At 35.8% G+C, this 24122-nt stretch overlaps 1 protein-coding gene across 4 annotated transcripts in view; it reads left to right on the forward strand.

Annotated features, from left to right (window-relative positions):
* The window catches only part of LOC136029408 (estrogen-related receptor gamma-like), a 180060-nt gene that overhangs the window by 119058 nt on the left and 36880 nt on the right, over positions 1-24122 (forward strand). For 3 of the 4 annotated variants that reach the window (XM_065707771.1, XM_065707772.1, XM_065707773.1), the window contains one exon: positions 14630-14839. The exons of the other annotated variant lie outside the window; for it this stretch is intronic. In XM_065707771.1, coding sequence (XP_065563843.1) covers positions 14630-14839 — 210 coding nt within the window. The remainder of the gene's footprint in view (positions 1-14629; positions 14840-24122) is intronic. 4 annotated transcript variants of the gene reach the window in all.

Below are 24122 nucleotides of genomic sequence, written 5' to 3' on the forward strand. Positions count from 1 at the left end.
TATGTCCATTCTGTCCTTTTGGCCCAAAATTTTGCCATGTGAGCTTCAAAGATTGGAGGTCGGAAAAGGGAATATCCTTATCCTTCGAAAATCGCTGTCCTCATGCCCACCAAGCCCGGGACACTTGCCTCAAATATATCAAGCCAATAATTGTATAACACATGCCACCTACCTATATGCTGATATGCTTGTTTTAGGCGGCGGTCTTCAACGTCCAGGGGCCCTTTTTGTTCCTCTGATCATACACGTAAAATTCTTGTGATGAGAGAAGAAAGGGCCTTCTATTGCCCGCGGGACCATTTTGTTACGGAAATGAGACTGATTTAAAATCAATACACTTTTTTTTTTTTCTTTTTTACACAAGCTACCTACCTTTCCAATTAAAAGTTTGAAGTGGGAAGATGGAGCAATTGAATGGGCAACTGAACTGTCCTACTTTAGTTTTCCAACTATATACATTGAAAATGCTTGCGTGACTATTATTTTAGAAAAAATGCCCCAAAACTGGCCACAATGCTGCTAACATGACGGCATTATAAGGGTTAAGGTGTTGGTATTAAAGATCCGAAGAGTCCAATGTTCTTCCATCATTATGGGCTGGAAATCCTTGCGTGATTCCACTTCAAACAAGGTGAAACATGTCATAGCTTGTGCTAAAAATTTAGTGGCCTGAGGGTACGGCACCTGTTGAATGGGCCAAGGGCTGACTTTTTTGGCTTCAGATTATACAGATTATGGATCACGTCACGTTTTAGATTAAAAAAAGGTGGAACATATCTATATTTCTGCTAGAAAGCTGAAGTTAAATAGGGGCAGTGAATGTTGCTGGGGTTACGTGTCTCTATGATCTTCCAGCCGTAAAGATTGAAAATCCTTGCTCGTTCCTGCTTTAAACAAGCTGTAACATACCTACCTTTTTGCTAAAAAGCTAGTAATATAATTGGAATAGGGGAGAGATGGAGGTACCACTGGCCCACGTAGACTCTTCAATAAGTCATCACCCTATTCTGATTCAAAGAAGTGGAATGCGCCAATTATTTGCGACTTACCATATGTTGGACTGGGAAGGGTGGGGAGCCTGTGACGGAAGGGTCGTGGAAACCCCCCAAATTTTAGTGCTCTATTATAGTTTAGGAGGAAATGTTATACCGTTCCTCTAGTTAGTCTCAAATATAGGAAATAGAATCACAAACTGAATAGAATCTCAAAAATAAATGGCTTGTAAAAAAAGATTGTAAAAAAGGCAAGATTCCGGATACATGGGAAAGGCTTTATTTTTGAATTTCAAAATTTTTCGAATAATTATTCTAAGAAAATATCTGGGGATGGGGAGGGGAGCCATGTCTTATCCTAAGCACTTTTAGATTTTAATATAACTTCGATTTGAAACAGCTGACTGCTTGCTTAAACAGAAATTTCCCCTCAAAGGCATAAAAACGGCTCGAGGAAGCGGCAATTTGAAGGAGTACCTTCAAATATTTCTCTGTAACTTAGACTAAAAAATCTTCAATTAAAATCACATATTATTGGTTCCGGCCGTAAATTTCTTTTGCCTCAGGGAAGAACTATTGGCTCCTCTCCAAAATAGAACATTACATTCATCAGCCCAACCAGAGGTTTGCAGTTTCCTTAAAAATAGCACGGGTCAAACCCGAATCGAATTGAAATCGACAGCTGCAAAAAAAAAGAAGACAAAAACAAAATATTATGCTCGTACCAGAATTTGTGTGTCTGCAGAAAAATTAAGCTTGTGCGGAGAGTGCGGAAAAAAAATACAGAAACTGTGTAAAGAGAATTGTGAATTGTGTAAAATACAGAAAACTTTTTTAGTTACCTACATTGTTAGGTAAGAAGGGTCAAAGGCGACGAGTAAGTCGACATGGAAACCTACAAAACAAAATAATACAAAACGTTCAGAGGGAGAATGAATAAATAAATGTAGTTCATATGTTTAAAATACATGACTATAGTTGTTTTCTTCTTTTGTATTAAATAAGATTTTTAAATGAAAGTAAGGAGCAACATTAAAACTTAAAACGAACAGAGATTACTCCGTATATGAAAGGGGCTTTTCCTCCTCAACACCCCGCTCTTTACGCTAAAGTTTGACTCTTTCTCTCAACTCTACTTTTTAAAACAGTAAGAAACTTTAGCGTAAAGAGCGGGGCGTTGAGGAGGAAAAGCCCCTTTCATATACGGAGTAATTTCTGTTCGTTTTAAGTTTTAATGTTGCTCCTTACTTTCATTTAAAAAACTTGTTTTTTTTTATTTAATTTCTAGACGTTTTTGAATCAAAGCATGTTTTGATCTTCGCTCTCTACACATAAATAATTAAAACGAAATTTGCATATTAATTAATTGCAATTAATCGGAAGATTTTGAGAAAAAGGAGCGAGGAAGGAGGCCTAGTTGCCCTCCAATTTTTGATTACTTAAAAAGGCTACTAGAACTTTTAATTTTTTACAAACTTTTTCATTGGTAAAAAATATACGTAACTTACGAATTAACTTACGTAGCGAACTTTTATATTCGTATGTTTTTATTGCGTATATGAGGGGGTTCAACCCTCGTCGATACCTCGCTCTTTACACTAAAGCTTAAATTTTGTCCCAATTCCTTAAGAATGACCTCTGAATCACAAAGGCCGTAGAATAAATAGTTGAAATCACTAAAAACACCTTAGCGTAAAGAGTGAGGTATAACGAGGAGGTAAGCCCCTCATATGCGTAATAATTTTTGTTCATTTTAAGTTTTAATGCTGCTCCTTACTTTCAGTAGAAAAAACTATTCATATCTATTTTTTCATTGTTTTTTCAAATAATGCTAGAAAATCCTGCGCCCCCTTCATTGAAATTCTCTTCCCCCATGAGAAGTTCCTCCATGGAAACATCCTCCGACGTACCATCCCCCTCCCTCAACTCTCCCCCTAAACCAAAAAAATCCCCCTGAAAACGTCTGTACACTTCCCAGTAACCATTACTATATGTAAACACAGGTCAAAGTTTGTAACTTGCAGGCCCTCCCACGGGGACTGCGGGAGAATAAGTCGTCCCTAAAGACATAGTTATTACGTTTCTCGACTATGGTGAATAAAATGGCTACTCATAATTTTGATCCGGTGACTTTTGGGGGGAAATGAGCGTGGAAGGGGGCCTAGGTGCCCTCCAATGTTTTTGGTCACTTAAAAAGGGTACTAGAACTTTAAATTTCGGTTAGAATGAGCCCTCTCGTGACATTCTAGTACCACTCAGTCAATACGATCTCCCCTGGAGAAAAAACAAACAAAAAAACAAAAAACACGCATCCGTGATCTGTCTTCTGGCAAAAAGAATGCGAAATTCCACATTTTTGTAGATAGGAGCTTGAACTTCTAGAATAAGGTTCTCTCATACGCTGAATCTGATGGTGTGGTGTGATTTTCGTTAATATTGTATGAGTTTTAGGGGGGTTTCCCCCTATTTTCTAAAATGAGGCAAATTTTCTCAGGCTCGTAAGTTTTGATGGGTGCAACGGATCTTGATGAAATTTATATACTCAAAAGCAGCATTAAATGCGATTCTTTTGATGTAACTATTGTTATCAAAATTCTCTTTTTTAGAGTTGCGGTTACTATTGAGCCGGGTTGCTCCTTACTACAGTTCGTTACCACAAACTGTTTGATTTGAAGATATATGTTTTAAATGGGAATGCAATGTTTGTAGTTGTTTGCAGAAGAAAGATAAGAAAGAAAAGAGACGTGCATAAATGAACGAAAAGAGAGGAATAAATAAGTGGAATAAAAATAAAAATATAGGACTGCAAGGAAGTATGTTATTTTCTACATATAGTCCAAAATGACAAAAAAATTATGGTAATCACACTTTTCTACCAAAATCCGCCCTAGCTATATTTGTTATTGTGGTTAGACGGTTTTTCACCGTAAAAGCCATATATTTGTCCTGGATACAACAAAATCTTGCATTTCTCCCAAGAGTTCCAATTGGAGATGAGTATTTGCCCCCTTAGATTTCATTCCTTTCTTCCGCTCCTAAATTTGCAAATACCTTTCTTCGGTATTTACATTGAAATACGCCTTTTATGTAGCCCCATTGACGAAAATTGAAGAAAAGAAATTACCCCTCTTGATTATTAAAATGCTTCTTGGCTCCTCTTACTATTTCTTTTCTCGAGTTGATGCCACTGCTTTCTGCATGCAACGTGTTGTTAACCTTGTTGAGTAGTTTCACTATCGTAACTAGAGGAATGCTTTTCATATCTTGGTATGGCCCATTGATACTAGGTATTATTTAGTTTTAATATTGTCAGGGTTCTTTGGAAAGCAAAATATTTTTGTTACTTGTATTTAGAAATAAGTTCAATAGTCACTCACGCATATTTTATTTAAGATAATTTAATGACAGATATTTGAAGTCAAAGTTAAAACTTTTCTGTTCTAAGGGAAATTAATGATAAGAATATCGATTGCATTGAAAGCGATTCAGTTACAGTTTCTTTTGTTGTTGGAATCTTTTTTGGATTGCGTGCAACCACAATGGATTGAATATATCTTTTAGTTCTACCACTCAACCGCTAAAAAATTTTCTCCGCGCACCAATGTTTCTCCACGATCAATAAAATAAATTCTGCTTCTTTATTGTGTCGAAAGTATGTTATTCTAAGTTGTAAAATCAACCAATTTATGTTAAGTCAGTATAAATATTTTGTTTGGCTTTTAACATTGTTATCCCTACTCTTTTGTTCCTCTAACGAACAAACATATAAGACGCGTCGTCGAAAAATATACCGAATTGGCTCTAACAAAACAAAGACTAAACCTCTCTTTTTAAAACATGCCGCCCCTAAATATTTAGCCCTATAAAAAGGGGAAAAAATATCAATATACATGTGTATAGTTTCTAAATTTATTGCCTAAATATATGACAGCTAGTATAGAGAAAATATGGTAATTGTCTGTTATAGCGTATATGGTGGAGCTAAGTAGAAAGTACAACATGTTTTCCTGATCTGATGCTCATTCGTAAGGAAATATCACGAAACCTGATGAAAATGTAATACTTTATTAACAAATTTGGGCTTTATATTTCCACCTTAAGGGGGGGGGGTGTAAAGTATAGCGGGTCTGCATGCACAATGTGTTAGGAGCAATTATTCTGCATATTATGAAGTAATAATTATTTTCTAACTTCACACCGACCATTATACCCCTCCTCATCCCCTATAGTGCAAATATATTGCCAAAATAATATATTTTTCATCTATTCTGTCACTTGTCTTTGTTTGTCTCAGGCTAAGCTGAAAGAAACTAATGAAGAAACTGGTTCTACTTAACTTCTATACACATTAGGCACTATAACAGACAAGTACCAAAAATATTATAACACACTAGCAGGTGGACGGTCATCACGCATCTAAAAGTGACAAATCAGTGGTGGAATTAATTAGTTTGAATAATAAGACCCAAGCGATTAGCTTTCTTCCTGTAAATAGCGACGAAGACCACACCCTTTCCATAACAAACAAACATAACTTAGAAACAATAGGAAAATTTTCTCAAGACAGTGGAATCCAATTCATGAATATTTCAGCCCTATGTTCAAGGGCCTTCTTCAGCACAACACCAAAAAAAGAATATATAAATATATATATATATATATATATATATATATATATATATATATATATATATATATATATATATATATATATATATATATATATACATATATATATATATATTTATATATAAACTTAAATATAAACTTGCATTAAAATTCGAACTTTAAAACTAAAAATGTTTTTAAAAACTTTTTAATGCAGCCCAAGCATCCTTACTTTAACAAAGTTCAACCATGACTGATAAATAAAATGATGTGAGATGATAAATTCATTCAAACGAAATAAAATTATTGAATACAAGCTTTCAAAGCTAATTTTGCTTTTTCGGAAGCTATCCGCCAAAAAAGCAAGATCATCTTTGAAAGCTTGTATTTAATTATTTTATGTGATATGTCTATACTCATATGACATCAAAATATATGGAAAATTAAATGAAAACAAAGAAATACAGAACAGGAAATTAGTGATTTATTCGACTAATATCTGTAGCCAGCATAATTTGTTTTCTTGCATTGTGACATGTAATCATGGCACTTGGTATCTACCAAATGCCATATAGCGATCGCAAATTCTGTCGGTCGGTCTGTCGGTCTGTCTGTCCCAGTTTTGCTAGTTTAGGCACTTCCAGGTAAGCTAGGACGATGAAGTTCGGCAGGCGTATCAGGAACCACACCAGATTAAATAAAAATTGTCCTTTCCCCGATTTGACCATCTGGGGGGGGGGAGTGGGAGGACGGTTAAATCGGACAAATTAAAAAAAATGAGGTATTTATAACTTACGAACGGGTGATCGGATCTTAATGAAATTTGATGTTTGGAAGGATATCGTGTCTCAGAGCTCCTATTTTAAATCCCGACCGGATCCGGTGACATTGAGGGAGTTGGGGGGACCTAAAATCTTGGAAAACGCTTAGAGTGGGGGGATCGGGATGAAACTTGGTGTTAGTGGAAACTTGGGAACTTACGAAGGAGTGATCAGATCGTAATGAAATTTCATATTTAGAAGGACCTCGTAACTCAGATCTCTTATTTTAAGTCCCGACCGGATCCAGTGTCATTGGGGGAGGGGGGAGAGCCGGAAATATTGGAAAGCGCTTAAAGCGGAGAGATCAGGATGAAACTTGGTGGGAAGAATAAGCACAAGTCCATGATAAGTGACTGACATAATTGGACCGGACCCACTCTCTTTGGTGGAGTTGGGGGGGGGGGGATAATTCGGAAAAATTGGAAAAATGAGGTATTTGTAACTTACGAACGGGTGATCAGATCTTAATAAAATTTAATATTTAGAAGGATCTTGTGCTTTAGAGCTCTAATTTTAAATCCCGAGCTAGATATGGTGACATTAGGGGAGTTTGAGGGGAAACCGGAATTCTTGGAAAACGTGAAAATTGAGGTATCTTTATCTTACGAATGGGTGATGGGATCTTAATGAAACTTTATATATAGGAGGATCTTTTGTCCCAGATGCTCCTTTTTCAATTCGAATCGGATCTAGAGACATAGGGTGTTGGAGGGGGAAATAGAAATCTTGGAAACCGGAAATCTTGGAAAACGCTTAGAGTGAAGAGATCGGGATTAAACTTGATGGGAAGAATAAGAAAAAGTTATAAATACGTCATTGACATAATTGGAACAGATCCGTTCTCTTTGGGGGAGCTGGGGGGTGTTAATTTGGAAAAATTAGAGAAATTGAGGTATTTTTAACTTAAGAACGGGTGACCGAATCGATCTAAAAAAAGTTCCGACCGGATCCAGTGTCATTGGGGGGGGGAGAGCCGGAAATGTTGGGAAGCGCTTAAAGCGGAGAGATCAGGATGAAACTTGGTGGGAAGAATAAGCAAAAGTCCATGATAAGTGACTGACACAATTGGACCGGACCCACTCTCTTTGGTGGAGTTGGGGGGGGGGGATAATTCGGAAAAATTAGAAAAATGAGGTATTTGTAACTTACGAACGGGTGATCAGATCTTAATAAAATTTAATATTTAGAAGGATCTTGTGCTTTAGAGCTCTAATTTTAAATCCCGAGCTAGATATGGTGACATTAGGGGAGTTTGAGGGGAAACCGGAATTCTTGGAAAACGTGAAAATTGAGGTATCTTTATCTTACGAATGGGTGATGGGATCTTAATGAAACTTTATATATAGGAGGATCTTTTGTCCCAGATGCTCCTTTTTCAATTCGAATCAGATCTAGAGACATAGGGGGTTGGAGGGGGAAATAGAAATCTTGGAAACCGGAAATCTTGGAAAACGCTTAGAGTGAAGAGATCGGGATTAAACTTGATGGGAAGAATAAGAAAAAGTTATAAATACGTCATTGACATAATTGGAACAGATCCGTTCTCTTTGGGGGAGCTGGGGGGTGTTAATTTGGAAAAACTAGAGAAATTGAGGTATTTTTAACTTAAGAACGGGTGACCGAATCGATCTAAACAAAACTTGATATTTAGAAGGAACGCATGTCTCAGAACTGTTTCAAATCCCAACCAGATCTGTTGACATTGGGGGGAGTTGGAAGGGGAAACCAGAAATCTTGGGAAACGCTTAGAGTGGAGAGATCGGGATGACGCTTGGTGGGTAGAATAAGCAAATGTCGTAGATACATGATTGTCGTAACCGGACTGGATCTGCTCTCTTTGGGGGGAGTTACGGGGCGGGTTTCAGTGCTTTGGCGAGTTTGGTGCTTCTGGACGTGCTAGGACGATAAAAATTGGTAGGCGTGTCAGAGAGCTGCACAAATTGACTTGATAAAGTCGTTTTCCCCGATTCGACCATCTGGGGGGCTGAAGGGAGAGGAAAAGTTAGAAAAAATGAGGCATTTATAACTTCCGAGTGGGTGATCGGATCTTTATGAATTTTGATACTTAGAACGACCTCGTGACTCAGAGCTCTGATTTTAAATCCCGACCGGCATTAAGCCTCTGATTTTCCTTTTAAATCAATCTATTTATTCTAAGAATTTTGCTAGGGCTCATGTCATATGAGCTCTTGGCTCTTCCGGCCTCGTCACAAGTGCCATATGAGCTTTTAGCTCTTGTTTTTCACGTGTCGGGTTCTACTGATGCTAAGTGCCCTCTTAAATCAGAAACAGCATTCCACTTATTCCTATTCTTAGTTCCTACTAAAACATTCGAAGAGAAAGCTCTTTCTACTATCTGTGTTCTGATAAACACGCTACATCGAGAAATAGCCCCAAATTATTATTATTACATGTCTAAAAATTAACTGTTCCTTTTGTTTTAAACTGGAATTTCAGAGGTGCTTTTACTTTATAATTCGATTAATGCCTCTTTTTCTTTTAATTAAATAAAAAACAGGTTTTTTAACTGAAAGCAAGGAGTGACATTAAAACTTAAAATGAACAAAAATTATTCCGTATATGAAAGGGGCTGCCCCCTCCTCAACGCCTCGCTCTTTCCGCTTAAGTTTTTTATTGTTTTAAAAAATAGAGCTGTGAGAAAGAGTCAAACTTTAGCGTAAAGAGCGAGGTGTTGAGGAGGGGACAGCCCCTCTCATATACGAAATAATTTCTATTTGTTTCAAGTTTTAATGTCACTCCTCACGTTCAGTTAAAAAAAAAAAAAAAAAAAACTTGAACTTTTTGAATTAATGCAGATTTTGATTTTGGCTCACCGTACATGAATAATTAAAACGAAATTTGTATTTTACTTTTTTTGGGCTAAATTGCTTTCTCGAAATTTTGATCGGACGATTTTGAGAAAAAGTGGCGGAGGAGGGGGCCTAGTTGCACTCTTGATTACTTTAAAAGGGCATTAGAACTTTTTTATTTTATTTACGAACGTTTTTATTAATAATAAATGTTCGTAACTTATGAACTAACTTACGTAACGAACATCTATATTCGAATATTTTTATTACGTATATTAGGGGATTTAGGCAATACCTCGCTCTTCCCGCTAAAGTTCGAATCTTGTGCCAATTCTTGAAGAATGGCCCCTTAATCACAAAAACCTTTTAATTAGAATAAATGGCTCCTATGAAAATGCAAAAAAAGCTTTAGTGTTAAGAGCGAGGTATCTACTAGAGGGCAAACCCCCTGAAATACACAATAATTTCTGTTCGTTTTAAGTTTTAATGTTGCTCCTTACTTTCAGTTGAAAAAACTTGTTTTTTATTTAATTTCTGATCATTTTTTAAATAATGCTGGGAAATCTGGCGCCCCTTCATAGCAATATCCCTTCCCGTATCCCCTTCATGGAAATTCCCTTCCCCATAATAAATTCCTCCTTGGAAAGATCCTCCCACATAACCCCCCCTCACTACCAGAACAAATCCCCCTTGAAAACGTCTGTACGCTTCCCAATAACCTATACTATATGTAAACATTGGGCAAAGCTCATAACTTGCAGCCCTTCCCCCGGGTACTGTGGGGGATTAAGTCCTCCTCAAAGAAATAGTTATTAAATTTTTTGACCATGCTAAACAAAATGGTTATCTCAAAATTTTGATCGGGTGACTTTGGGAAAAAATGAGCGTGGGAGAGGGCCTAGTTGCCCTCTATTTTTGTTGGTCACTTAAAAAGAGTACTAGAACTTTTAATTTCCGTTCGAATGAGCCCTCTCGTGATACTGTAGGACAATTGGGTCGGTAAGATCACCCACGGGGAAACAAAACACAAAATTTCACGATTTTGGAGATAGGAGCTTGGGACCTCTACAGTAGAGTTCTCTGATACGCTGAATCTGATGGTGTGATTTTCATTAGGGTTCTATAGCTTTTAGGGAGTGTTTCCTCCTTTTTCAAAAACAAGGCAAATTTTCTCAGGCACGTAACATTTGATGGGTGAGACTAAACTTGATGAAACTTATATGTTTGAAATCAGCATAAAAATTTAACTCTTTTGATATATCTATTGGTATCAAAATTCAGTTTTTTTTAAATTTCGGTTACTATCGAGCCGGGTCGCTGCTTACTTACAGTTCGTTACCACGAACTGTTTGATGAAAAATAAGCTACTTTATAGTACCCATTTTCAAATGGATTCAAAATACAATTATTCACGTTGGAAAATACTTCCGCAATTCTGATCTCGACCTTTCAAATATCCAACAATTTTGTTGAGTTATTTCTGGAGAGAATCTTAGTTTGTTCTCCTATAGAAAGTCATGCAAATTGTCCAATAATAATAATAATAATCATAATAATAATAATAATAATAATAATAATTTATTCCAGAAAAGCCTTTGGGCCATAGGAAATTTACATAACAAAAAACAAACAACAAATTAACTGAAATAAATTAATACTATTTAAAGAAAACGCTCCCGATGTGCCGCTGCAATCCTTACAAATCTTGCTATCCTTTTAATACTCAGGAAATTTGTGTCTTTCATTCTATCTACCATCCATATCTCATTCAATTTTTCTTTAAAATATATCTCTCGCCTCCATTAATTCAATTCGACACATTCACACAAAAAAATGCATTAAACTTTCATCCTGAGATCAAGGAGGCACACTCGTGCCTCTATAAAGAGGCGACACACGACAATGTTAAGCGATCTTCGGTTCCAGTGGTCGCAGACGGATGGGGAGGGATGCATTTCGTAGCCCGAGCTCCAACTAAGAAACCTGCAAAATTTCATCCCCCTCCAACTTTTTCTTCATGGGGAAAATCTGGCCGAAAGTTTCGACCTGTCAACCCAAGCCCCCCTTAACGTTGTCCGATCGGGCTGAAATTCACAAGTGAAGGTCCCCTAGGGCCCAGGAGCTTATCCGCGAAATTTCAGCTTGATCTGATAACTCCTTCCCTGTTTTCCAGAAACCACGCATAGCCACTTAAAATTCATTTACTTTTTTTTCCTAGACGCCTACAGGTCACATCCGACATCGGATCTGGGTGTACGAAGACTCATTCGATGCGGAATTCTCCGAGTAAGTGCCCATGAAAGTTTCGTAGGAAAATCTTAACCCCCCGAAAGTTTCGACCCTCCAACGCCCCTCACCCCTTTTAACGTTGTCCGATCGGGCTGAAATTCACAAGTTAAGGTTCCCTACGGCCCAGGAGCTTATCCGCGAAATTTCAGCTTGATCCGATAACTCCTTCCCTGTTTTCCAGAAACCACCCATTAGCTATTTAATTAACGGATTTCTCTCCATAAGAGCCCATGTTAATTTGAAATTTTTAAAAGCTATTGAGAAGTTATATTTACACACATGCAAGTTATTAGCTCAGTTGGTAGAGCGTGAGACTTTTAATCCTTGGGTCAAGGGTTCAAGTCCCTTATGGGCGTTTTTTTTTCACAACATCAAAAAAATTTTGATAACACCTGGACAGCTTATCATTTGAGAGATAACAGAATATTAGCTTCTTATGAGCAAAAGAAACATTTCGGTCATTCTATCTATTTTTTTTCTATTTTATACAATGATTTAAAAGCGGGGGGGAGGGGGGGGTTCCTCTCCTAATTCCTGTACGAGGAGTACTCCTGTACGAGGAGTACAGGAATTATTAAATTACATCCACCATGGATTGTAGAAAAACGTACAGAAATAATATGAAAAAAACTTCGTTTTCTTAAAGAGTTAAAGAGGCTGCGTCCCAAAGTCGAACCTTAAAACGTACAGGAATTAGAAGAGGCAGTTGGGGGGCTGCCGCCCCCCAAACCCCCAGCTTTTAAAGACTCTTTTGTACAGGTTTTTTGTTTTTTTGCTAACCCCCCGCTCTTGGCTTCGGAAAGGCCCTCTTTTAATTAACAAAAAATTGAAATGAATGAATAATGGAATAACTTCGAAAAATGTTAAACACAAGAGGACAGGAGAACCATTGCGCCGAAACTAGTAATTAGTAACAATGAAGTCCCCCCACAAAAAAAACCTGTCCAAAAGAGTTTTTAAAAGCTGGGGGTTTGGGGGGCGGCAGCCCCCCAACTGCCTCTTCTAATTCCTGTACGTTTTAAGGTTCGACTTTGGGACGCAGCCTCTTTAACTCTTTAAGAAAACGAAGTTTTTTTCATATTATTTGCACATAGGACAAGCAGTAGATTCTACCTTCTCCCTTATCTCCCTTGATACTTTCTTTTCTCACCAATCAAAAATCCATTTCCCCTCCAATCCAAATAAGCCTTCAAATCCTCTCTACTTAACCCAACCTTCCAAAATACCTCCTCCCCCCAACTACCCTTTATCTGTCTATACAATTTTAACGACCGAATGGTTATCGCAAAATTTTGATCGGGTGACTTTGGGAAAAAATGAGCGTGGGAGAGGGCCTAGTTGCCCTCTATTTTTGTTGGTCACTTAAAAAGGGTACTAGAACTTTTACCTCCTCCCCCCAACTACCCTTTATCTGTCTATACAATTTTAACGACCAAATGGTTATCTCAAAATTTTGATCGGGTGACTTTGTGAAAAAATGATTGTGGGAGAGGGCCTAGTTGCCCTCTATTTTTGTTGGTCACTTAAAAAGGGTGCTAGAACTTTTAATTTCCGTTCGAATGAGCCCTCTCGTGATACTGTAGGACAATTGGGTCGGTAAGATCATCCACGGGGAAAAAAACACAAATTTCACGATTTTGGAGATAGGAGCTTGAGACCTCTACAGTAGAGTTCTCTGATACGCTGAATCTGATGGTGTGATTTTCATTAGGGTTCTATGACTTCTAAGGAGTGTTTCCTCCTTTTTCAAAAACAAGGCAAATTTTCTCAGGCACGTAACTTTTGATGGGTGAGACTAAACTTGATGAAACTTATATGTTTGAAATCAGCATAAAAAATTAACTCTTTTGATATATCTATTGGTATCAAAATGCAGTTTTTTTTAATTTCGATTACTATCAAGCCGGGTCGCTGCTTACTTACAGTTCGTTACCACGAACTGTTTGATTAAAAATAAGCTACTTTATAATTCACGTTGGAAAATACTTCCGCAATTCTGATCTCGACCTTTCAAATATTCAACAATTTTGTTGATTTATTTCTGGGGAGAATCTTAGTTTGTTCTCCTATAGAAAGTCATGCAAATTTTCCAATACTTCAGGCTTATTTGTTCGATACAGGATTTCCGAAAACCAATTTTTCATTATAGATTCAATTCTATTAGAAGCATTGGAGACTGACGTTGAGTTGTTTTGGAGTTTTAAATTTACCTTGTTTCTTTGAAAACAAAATTAAAATTTGATGGGGGTGCAAGGAAGGCCAAAACGTGATTTTTCTTCGGAGTTGGGGGGGGGTGGCTTACAAAAGAAAACTCTTAAAAACATCTAAAATTTACTCATATACATTTTTATGTATATTAACCTTAAAGCATTTAGTCTAAATACACGGAAGAAATAGAAACAAATCAAGGCTCTATCTTGACGTTAATTCTCCAGTGTTGGTTTCCTCTGTGATACCTTGGTTCAATCTTGCCCAGACGAAAATTGACATTCTATGATGGTTTCCCATCCACAAAAAAATTGCTGATATGAACTTTTCAAATGGCAAGATGGTTAGAAACTTTTTCATCGTTGCAGAAGATTTCGTTGCCAAAAAAAGAAGAAAAAATAGGGACCTTTGCTTTCCGTCTCCACCCGAAGCCCCATTATTTTAAATTAATTGAGAATTTCATCTTTTTTGCTTTTAGGTTGAGCCATACTAGTGCCAACAGTGGCCGGGAAATATTGCTGATAGCATCCGCTATTGTAACAGATCGCTAATATTGTTATCAACATAGCACTCTAAAGTTAGTCTCTACAATTTATAAACAGCGTCTTAACAGTACTCACTGGAGGAGGGGCCGTTGTGGCCGTCCTTCTGTCCTTGTGGGCACCAGTGTCTCTGATTATTGGTTGAAAATGTTTCCTGCTGCATGAAACCCTGAAAAGAAGCAAGCCGTGTTTTTAGCTTCAGGAAATTTTGTTCAAGATATGCTGAAATATTTTTAGCGTAGTAATATTATGGTAAATGCTTCAGCTTTGAGCCCAGACTGAGCATGTAATTATCCGTGCTATTAATCTCAATAAAATGGCTACCTAAGGGACGTTTTATAGTATGTCTTCCATTGCAGATAATAAGACTTTGTGTGCGCTTGCGCAAGCAGAGCCTGATCTAGTCGTTGCCAGCTGTGAATCATCATATCAATCATCAGACTCTGTGTTGGCTGCTATCATAACTGGAAAAGTTCAAGGTTGTAGTGGTACTAGCCTTTTAACTACGCTTAGTGAAGTTTATGACCGAGATCTAGTTACCATGATTGGATGGGCCAAACAAGTACCTGGTAAGAAATTTATCACCGGTCTTTGTGCCTTAATCCAGCGTACAAACTTATATATTTTGTTGTGAAATTTGTCTGATCTGTTAAGATATTTCCATGTATCTGGCAAGACAGATGGAAGAGTGGAACATAACTTATAGCTAAGTAACGGGAGAATACGGAATTGCAAATCGTGTTTTGATTGTGGAATAAAACCAGTTTTGAATTATTTTGGTAGGTCCGGGTTATTTTCCAGTAATTTTCGAGCCATGCCTTAATCACGATGTTTCTATGGTCTAGTGGACCAACTTCAGTCATCATGATAAGAATTTTGTTTGAAAAACTTTTATCAACTCTAGCTTGTCCCTAATTATTGCTGACTAATACTAGGTTGTTGTATCTTTTGCCAGATTATATTATAGATGGGAAAACTGCAGGTCCAAACTTCCTACTTTCGTAAATTAAAAAGGTATGCCTTAAACATTAACAGTGATCAATCACAATTTTGTGCTTTGAATTTCAATTTAATTGTTCATCTAGTGAAATTATGAACAGGAGGCATATTTGGGGAAATGTCACTAGTGGTCCTGGTATAAGGCGGAAGATGGTAGGCGGGAAATTGTTCCGTTTATTGAGAATTTAGCTCGCACCTTTTTTCATTGTGCATTTATCAGAAGTATGATGAGCTAATGAATGAATGGATTTATTCATTCCGAGTAAACAGGTTTTCTTTTGTCAGTCTGTCGTCTTCTTTTCCCCGGAGACATGGCCTAGGAAATTTTGAAAAGGAAGTTCGCTCTGTTTTTGCCACTCTCGGCAAGCACATGTGTAAGAATTTTTGGGAGAGGGGAAAAAATTAAATATTATTTGATAATTTTAATAAGAATCTCCCAGAAATTCTGGCGGATTTGCGATTTTATAGGAGGGGCAGCCTCAAAAAGAGACAAAATTAAATGTTTCTTGTCCGATTAAGTCCTTAATCGGATCTTGTCCTTAAAGAAGATATTTTTATTAGCTAATGTTTTTCGTAATTTATTTTTTTCCACAGTCACAGGATGCTGAGAATTAGCAAAGTAATGGAATGTAGAACAGGACGACAGAAAAAAGAAAACAATTTCTGAAGATATTTCAGTCAGCTGGTTAGAATTTTAAACTTGTTCCTTTTGTTGCAACATCAAGATAATGTCGCAACATTCAAGGTAGAGATGGTGTGCCAAGCCAAAGTGAAGTAAATCAGGTTGAGCTAGATAACATGTCTCTTTTTTTTGTTAGTCAATCGCCAGCAAATATTTCTCTGAGCTTGTATATAAATTCAATGTTCTATTAATTTATATATGAAATGTTCATCCTAATTTATATCAAAATAATCATATCATGTTTTTTTTTGCGCTGACTGGAACGTTAATAGCTAATAATAAAAAAAAATTTGACATTTTTTTTTTCTTAAATACTTACTAAATGCATTTTGGGTCCCTGTATAAAAGGGAACTATAAGTGGCGGATTTTTTTTTTTTTTTTTTTTTTTTTACACAAGGTTGAAGGTTTTCCTAACTGTTTTCTTCTGAATTCCCAGTTAAACATTTTCTTGTGAGCTCAATTCCGGCAAATTAAATAGCGATACCATATTTGGTACTATGTACTATATGTTTTACGTTAACTGCAATTATTGACGCCAATTTTTCGGGAGTAAAGGTATTACAAAGATCTTGGTGTAATAATTTATGCCTAATTTAGTGATTTATAATATTTGTTGTTTTTAAATTTAATTAAATAAAATCACTGGTGGATCCAAGGGGCTGGGAGGGCGAGACCCCGGGCCCCCAACATTTTTGTGGTGCCCTCTTATCCTATTTTTTTCTTTCTTTACTCATTTTTAGAATGAATTTGTCGATTTGGTCAACTATTGGCACCTTTGTCACATTCCTCCCCTACAATATTTTGCTCATTGCGCCCTTGTCACCTTTGGCCTCCCCCAAGATTTTGTTCTGGACCCGCCCCTGTATGTAATAACAAGGAAAGTCAGCAAAACGAATAAAACATGCCGGGTAGGGCATATGCTCAATGTAAAACACTCTAGAAGCATAGACTTCTCTGAGAAGTTAATGGCCACACGATAATAAACTACCCAGGTTTTAAACAGCACATTCAAGCATGTGTGCAGTAGTAATAGCAATAACTGTCAAATTAACAACAATTATAGTAGAGATAACACTAATAATTCATTATTTTTGATTTCCTAAAAGATTAGGAAATTTATATATAATGCAGAATCAAATATAGTCCAGTAAAAATACGGGTTTGACCCAGCATTTGAGCAATAGGAATGTTGTTCACCAGAAAATATAACCTGGCTGAGATACGACCCCAAATGCCTTCAGTTATCCTCTTAAGATAAAGAAACATTTTAAAGAGTCTATTAACTGGCAATTCGATATTTTCTAAGATTCCTGTTGAAGTCTTGGTTACTTCTTCTGTAATTAGTTTGCATAATTTGGCTACTGTTGGAATTTTTCTTGTACTTCTTTATGCAAGTGCTATTGTCGTTGTTCAGTCGAAAGATGAATGATTAAATGAAAGATTCCTTTTTTTCACTTGAAAAGTAAAAACTTTAAAAGGCAAAGCACATAAATAAGATTAAAGTAATTGGACAATTTACTAAATTTAGTTTATTATTTAGGATTCTTTTAGTTTATTTCAATTTATATTAATCAAATCGAATCTGTTTGCGCTGCCCAGGAATCTTCATAACGATTAATTATATGCTATTTATGTCACATTTTTTATTTTGTTACGCTTTTTGATATCACTCTACCGCTAGCTACTCCCTCAACTATTAAAAAAACTACCCCACGCCCTCACTTGATGTTTCCATGCCAGTTCTTACCAGTTCATGCTGCAAAAGCAAAATATCAACAAGTAAAAAAAAAAATTAGTCCCTCATGGACCAGAATGGGAACTACTCCGTGTAAAGCAGATACGATAACCTCTACGTTACAGAATCATGTAAATAGATCTTATATATATGATTCAAGGCAAGAATTTTCAAATTTGTATCTCTCCAACAAAACGTTTACCCCGTCAGTATCGTATTTCCCTTTCCAGAAATGGCCATATATGCTAAGTTTCAACCCAAATGGCCCATCTTTTTGGAATGCTTAGCAAACGGACCGATATACAAAGTATTATTAGGAATAAGTGTGTTTAGATAAACAAATCTAGTACTTTTTGATATAGATGTCACATGGTCAGAATGGCCACGCCGCCATTCAGAAAAAAAACTATGTAGCCGGTTTTGAGGTCGGGCCCCGTCATGGCTACGCGACAGGCTTGTATATATTTATTCTCATTGTCACTTATCTTGTAACCACAGACGATGTTAGCCTCTTGTTGGTGTCACCACAGGTTCGATACAACCACCATGTCAAAATATAAATTATATCTTAAAGTTGTGACCTTTTTAGATCGTTTTATTGGCCAGAAATGTCAATATGCCAATTAAGGAAAAAAGCCTATGTAGCCGATTTCGAAGCTGGACCCTGGCACTCGTCATGTTGCTACTCTCTCCTTGGGGAAATGGAGGACTCCCCAGGGAACACATAGAACGTTGAGGGATGAAGGACCCCAATGACTTGTAATAAACAGTTGCACTGCCATTACAATTCCTTTATCCAGTGTATATACACAGTTTTATGAAAAAATCAAAATATTAAGTACAGTGGACACCTTAGATGACTTCGAAGACCACACTGCCTTTCCATGACGAAAGTAAAACAGTTCAAAATAGGGAGGATACCTTTTTATTGACAGTGAATAGATATAAATTTATTTAACTGGATATTTCGAACACATATACAGTGTTCATCATCAGCAGTAAAACTGCTGATCATCAGTAGTTTTACTGCTGATGATGAAAACTGTATATGTGTTCGAAATATCCAGTTAAATAAATTTATATAATCACTAATTTAGGAAAACAGTCTTCCTTTTCTCCTTCTGTCTCTCCTTTTTTTTTTTTTTTTTTTTTTTTTTTTTTTTTTTTTTTTTTTTTTTTTTTTTTTGTGTTTGTGCTGTTGCATTGGTGATTTCTCTTTTCATGATATCTATTCATTGTCAATAAAAAGGTATCATCCCTATTTTGAACTGTTTTACTTTCGTCAGTAGACACCTTGTTACAGTACGGTGGATGCCTCTTGATCAGAGGTTCGTGGGTTCAATCCTACCTGTGGTTAGGGATAAATTCATCTTTAATCTCTTCTTTACGCGTTGTCTATCAGCTACGGTATCACTTGTTCTTTTATTATTGACTGAACATTTCTTCATATCAACTTTCCAAACCAAATAATCATCTGAATCATTTTGAAAAGCTATTCGAGGGTCTAAGATTTCGTTATTTTCTTTTTAAGGTTTTTGAATTGTTGTAATCCTTTGTTAGGTGTAGGTTGCTCATTTGTCCTTTAGACATTATGAAACTACCTAAAACCTATTTTGTAAATACACTAATTACACTGGTTATTTTAAATTGAGCCATATTCCTTTTGTAATGTTTCATTCGTCATTGATGTAATTCTGGTGATTTGACTTATTTAAGTTCATTTTATTGTGTTGAAAACTGGAAGCTTACTTAGCTTACGTAACGAACTTCTGTATTCTCTTGGTTTTATTACGTATATGAAGGGATTCACCCCCTCGTCAGTACCTCGCTCTTTACACTAAAGCTTAAATCTTGACCCAATTTCTTAAGAATGGCCCCTGAATTACAAAAGCAGTAGAATAAATAGTTGAAATTACTAAAAATGCTTTAGCGTAAAGAGCGAGATATTAGGAGGAGGTGAGCCCATCATATACTTAATAATTTCTGTTCGTTTTAAGTTTAATGCTTCTCATTACTTTCAGTTGAAAAAACTTTTTCATATTTATTTTTTCATTGTTTTTTTTTAATGATGCTAGAAAATCCTGCTCTCTTCATGAAACTTTTCTTCCCCCATGATAAATTCCTCCAAGTAAAGTTCCCCCAACATATCCCCCTCTTCTCAACCCCCCCCCCCAACCTAAAAATCCCCCAGAAAACGTCTGTACTCTTTCAAATAACCATTACTATATGTAAGCACTGGTCAAAGTTCGTAATTTGTGGCCCTTCCCACGGGGACTGTGGGGGATTAAGTCGTCCCCGAAGACATAGTTATAAGGTTTTTTGACTACGCTGAATAAAATGGCTATCTCAAAATTTTGATCCGGTGACTTTGGAAAATAATTAGCGTGGGAGGGGGCGTAGATGCCCTCCAATTTTTTGGTCACTTTACAAGGGTACTAGAAATTTTCATTTCCGTTAGAATGAGCCCTCTCCCAAGATTCTCGGACCGCTGGGTCGATACGATCACCCCTGGGGAAAAAAAAAAAAAGAGAAAAAAAAATAACAACGCATCCGTGATCTCCCTTCTGGCAACATATACAAAACTCCACATTTTTGTAGATGAGGAGCTTGAAACTTCTACCAGAGGGTTCTCTGATACGCTGAATCTGATGGTGTGATTTTTTGTTAAGATTCTATGACTTTTAGGGGTTGTTTCTCCCTATTTTCTAAAATAAGGCAAATTTTCTCATGCTCGTAACTTTTGATGGGTAAGATTAAACTTGATGAAACTTGTACATTTAAAATCAGCATTAAAATGCGATTCTTTTGATGTAGCTATTGGTATCAAAGTTCCATTTTTTAGATTTTTGGTTACTATTGAGCCGGGTTGCTCCTTACTACAGTTCGTTACCACGAACTGTTTGATAAAACATGAATTGTCTTGGTTACAATTTTTTTTTTTCAATCAGCGGTAAAAAATTGTTGTCATTTTCATTAGTTATTATTTTATGCTTCTTATTATTTTTGTTATTTTATGATTTTCATCATGAACAACATTGTCATAACAGGTTCAGGACTCCTGGTCAAGAAATACGTAATTGCGCTAAAAAAAACTTATCAATTAAGCAAAAGTTTAAGTTATTTTTCAGTAAAATTTATTAGATTAGATTAAGTTAAATTAAGTTAAAGTTACTTTTTTCTTAATATTCAGTAAAAATGCATTGTCATATATATTAGCTCAGAGATTTATGGGTTTCATATCAAATCCAGTCTAAACTGTCTATTTTTATGTACTAATACTATTTGCAAGTCATCCTTAATTAGAGACTCTAACCGGTGACAGCGGTTTTCCATCATCCATGTTGACAGAAGCAATGTGATTGTCATATCAATATTGGCTTAAATTTCTTTATTTATGACATTAAAACTTGGCAGACTTAAATTTCGGGGAAATGTCATAGTATCAGCCTAAATACCAACATCCGTGTTCTGTTGGTCACGTTTTGCTGAAAGTATTAATGTAAAAAAAATAACTATATTGAGGCATTTTAAACAAGTCAGAGAAGAGAATTAAAGATAATTGGAAAACCATTCTACTTGTTTCGTTTCTGTTACGTATAAGCTTCGTGAAGCCTTTTAAATATCGGTAATAAAACAGACAATGCAGCTATGGGTCCATCAATTTACCTAGAAGAGCAGGCCTAGATTTACCAATATGGCCACTACACCTGGTCCAAGGGGTGCACAATGTCAAGGAGCGGAATAAATTATCACTGGGTGATCTTTTTCTTAATAAAAATTGGACTAGTATGATTTATCATCGAAGTGTCAGGTTCGCCACTGCGCTGCCTATTAACAGAAAAGTGATTTTTAAACACAAATGAATTCCGTGGCCACTTATAAACTGTCAGATGTTTGCCAAGAATGGCAGCTGAGAGTTCAGTATCACCTCTCTCTTTCTTTACTCTTGGTTCATCAGTTGTGATCTGTTCAGTCAGTGCTTCCACTATCCCCAAATTTTCGGGGATTCCCCAAAATTTTCGTAAAAACGAAGTGATAAAAACGCTTGGGCCTAGGAGCGCCAAAGCTGTAAATCTGGCCCTGTATAAAACTTCTCTGAAGAAAAAAGGTTTTTTTTATATATTTTATCATCACCTGTGGATTAGTGACATACCGAACCGAGGTCAAGAACCAGATAAAGCGGCATTCTGCCTAAGAAAATTAGACAGTCCATTCAAAAGTCAGAGTCTCATTCTCCTGGAATCTCAAGGCTGTAAGACCTACTCTCTGTGGCATGTTGGGAATGAGCTAATTTTGATATAACCACGTGATGTTTAATAACACATTTCCCTGATCTATTTATAGCCAGTAACACCCAAGTCACTATTGAAAATATGTTGTCCAAACACTAATTTATTCAAAGTTAAATCAGTATTCTTTTTGTAAATTGTGCCGCAAATTATGTGCATGGGACAAAATAGTCATGCCCATGTGTGCACGAGACAAAATAGTCTCATGTATAATACAGGAATTAAGTTACAAAAAGGCGTACTAATACCTAATAATTATAATCAAATTTAAATGCAGGGAATACATTCAGAAACTAGTTGACATAACTTGACATTCTATGAACTCAAATGAAAAGACGTCATTCGGGTCTTATTTAATTCCCTTTTAGCAGTAGGGCATTTTTAAGTAGTATGACCTCTCTTTATTAACTACTAAATTACAAAAACTATAAATACACACAACCGCCCTGGGGAAGGCTCAAACAGCCTGATGTTGGACGGCTGCAATCCTCTGATTCTCAACCTAATTTAATAAAAAAACAGAAATTAAAGAAGGACAAAACACTCTCACTCAATTACCCCTTAATAGCAGAATATACATAAATAAAGGCTAACAATAATTTTAAAAAAAATTTAATTTTTTTTAGAATAATCTTTAATTTTTAGGGCTAACGGTTATGCTCAAGTACTGTAAGAATGTTTTAAATGTTTTTACACGATAATATTAGACGGTTCTATTTGAATTTCCTGTTGTTTCAATAATTAGATATAGATCAAAGACATTTTTTATGTCCATCTAACAACTTTATTGATGTGAGCTAACAAAAATGATACACATAATTGCTAATTAATTTCTATAACAAATTATCACGTTGTTGATGACAGTTGATGCAAAAATTCGAAAGGTGAAAATAAAATCTAAAACATTTTTTATTTTAAAGTTGCATGATTTTTGCTTTTTATAGTTTTGAATTGCGTTTTACATTTTTCTTTTTTTTAGCATGAATTTTTTAAATCTTTGTGAATTGTAAATACCAATTTATTTGTTCGTCAATATTCATGTTCCCACAAACTTGCAAAATAATATTAGTAACAATCTAGCCGGTGGAAACTTGCCTTAAATGTTATAGAACGTTTATCGGTCTATGTAAGTCAGATTGGAAATAGAACACGGATTTCCCTGGGCTTTTGAAGAATAAAAGAGGTTTCCTGGAAACCACTGACAATGCAATGACTCACATTTCCTCTAATTGGAAATTTATTAAGCTTTTCTATTGATAGTTTAGGTTTTCCCAGTGAAAAGAAAAAGAAGAATAAAAAAATGACAATAAAAGTGATATAAGACACTGAATTGGATTAGAAAGGTACTTTTTTTTAGAAAAAATTGTAACTTTGTTTTTCTTATCGTTTTTGAAACACGCATTAATTTATTATTTATTAGTTAAATATATATGTAAATGATATTCCGGGATATTTTTTTTCGAATACAGATAAAATGAAAAGAAAATATAGGAAAACGGGGGATAATATTTCAATTAAAAGAGTGGAAAAAAGAAAAAAACTTTTTTCCAATAATAATAAATTCAGAATATTTTGGCTTCACGTCTAGAAATTATCAGCAGGGAAAAATTCAAACAGAGCTAAATTAAACAAAAAATAAAGAAAAAAAAAACAGAATCAATAACGATAAAATTGACATTTTGATGATGTCCAATATGATAATATTCACGATGCAATAGCATCAGAACAAACACGATTCAGACAAATTGGACTGTCATTTTATACCTGTTTTTCTATATTTTCATGCCGTTTTGTGATATCTTGATAATGTCCGATATGTTGGTGTTAACCATGTATTAGCACCAAAACAAACATAGTTAGGACAAATTAGACTGTCATATTGAACCCTTTTTTCCATATTTCACGTCGCTTTATTTGTAAATGGAAAGGCAGTGTGATCTAAGAAATTATTCATTTCCAATAGATTCTGTAGCAATAGATATTGTTACTTTAGCCAATCAGAACGGGCTAGATAGATAGAAGTATATGGCATCAGACTGTCGTCAATCACCCACCACACTATTTTTTTTGCAAAGAAAGTATGTTACAAAATGGCAATAAGGATTCTTGCCAACATCCCAGTTAAAACCTCACTGCTGCTAGTTAT

Source organism: Artemia franciscana, chromosome 7 (genome assembly GCF_032884065.1).
Source record: "Artemia franciscana chromosome 7, ASM3288406v1, whole genome shotgun sequence".
Lineage (NCBI taxonomy): Eukaryota > Metazoa > Arthropoda > Branchiopoda > Anostraca > Artemiidae > Artemia > Artemia franciscana.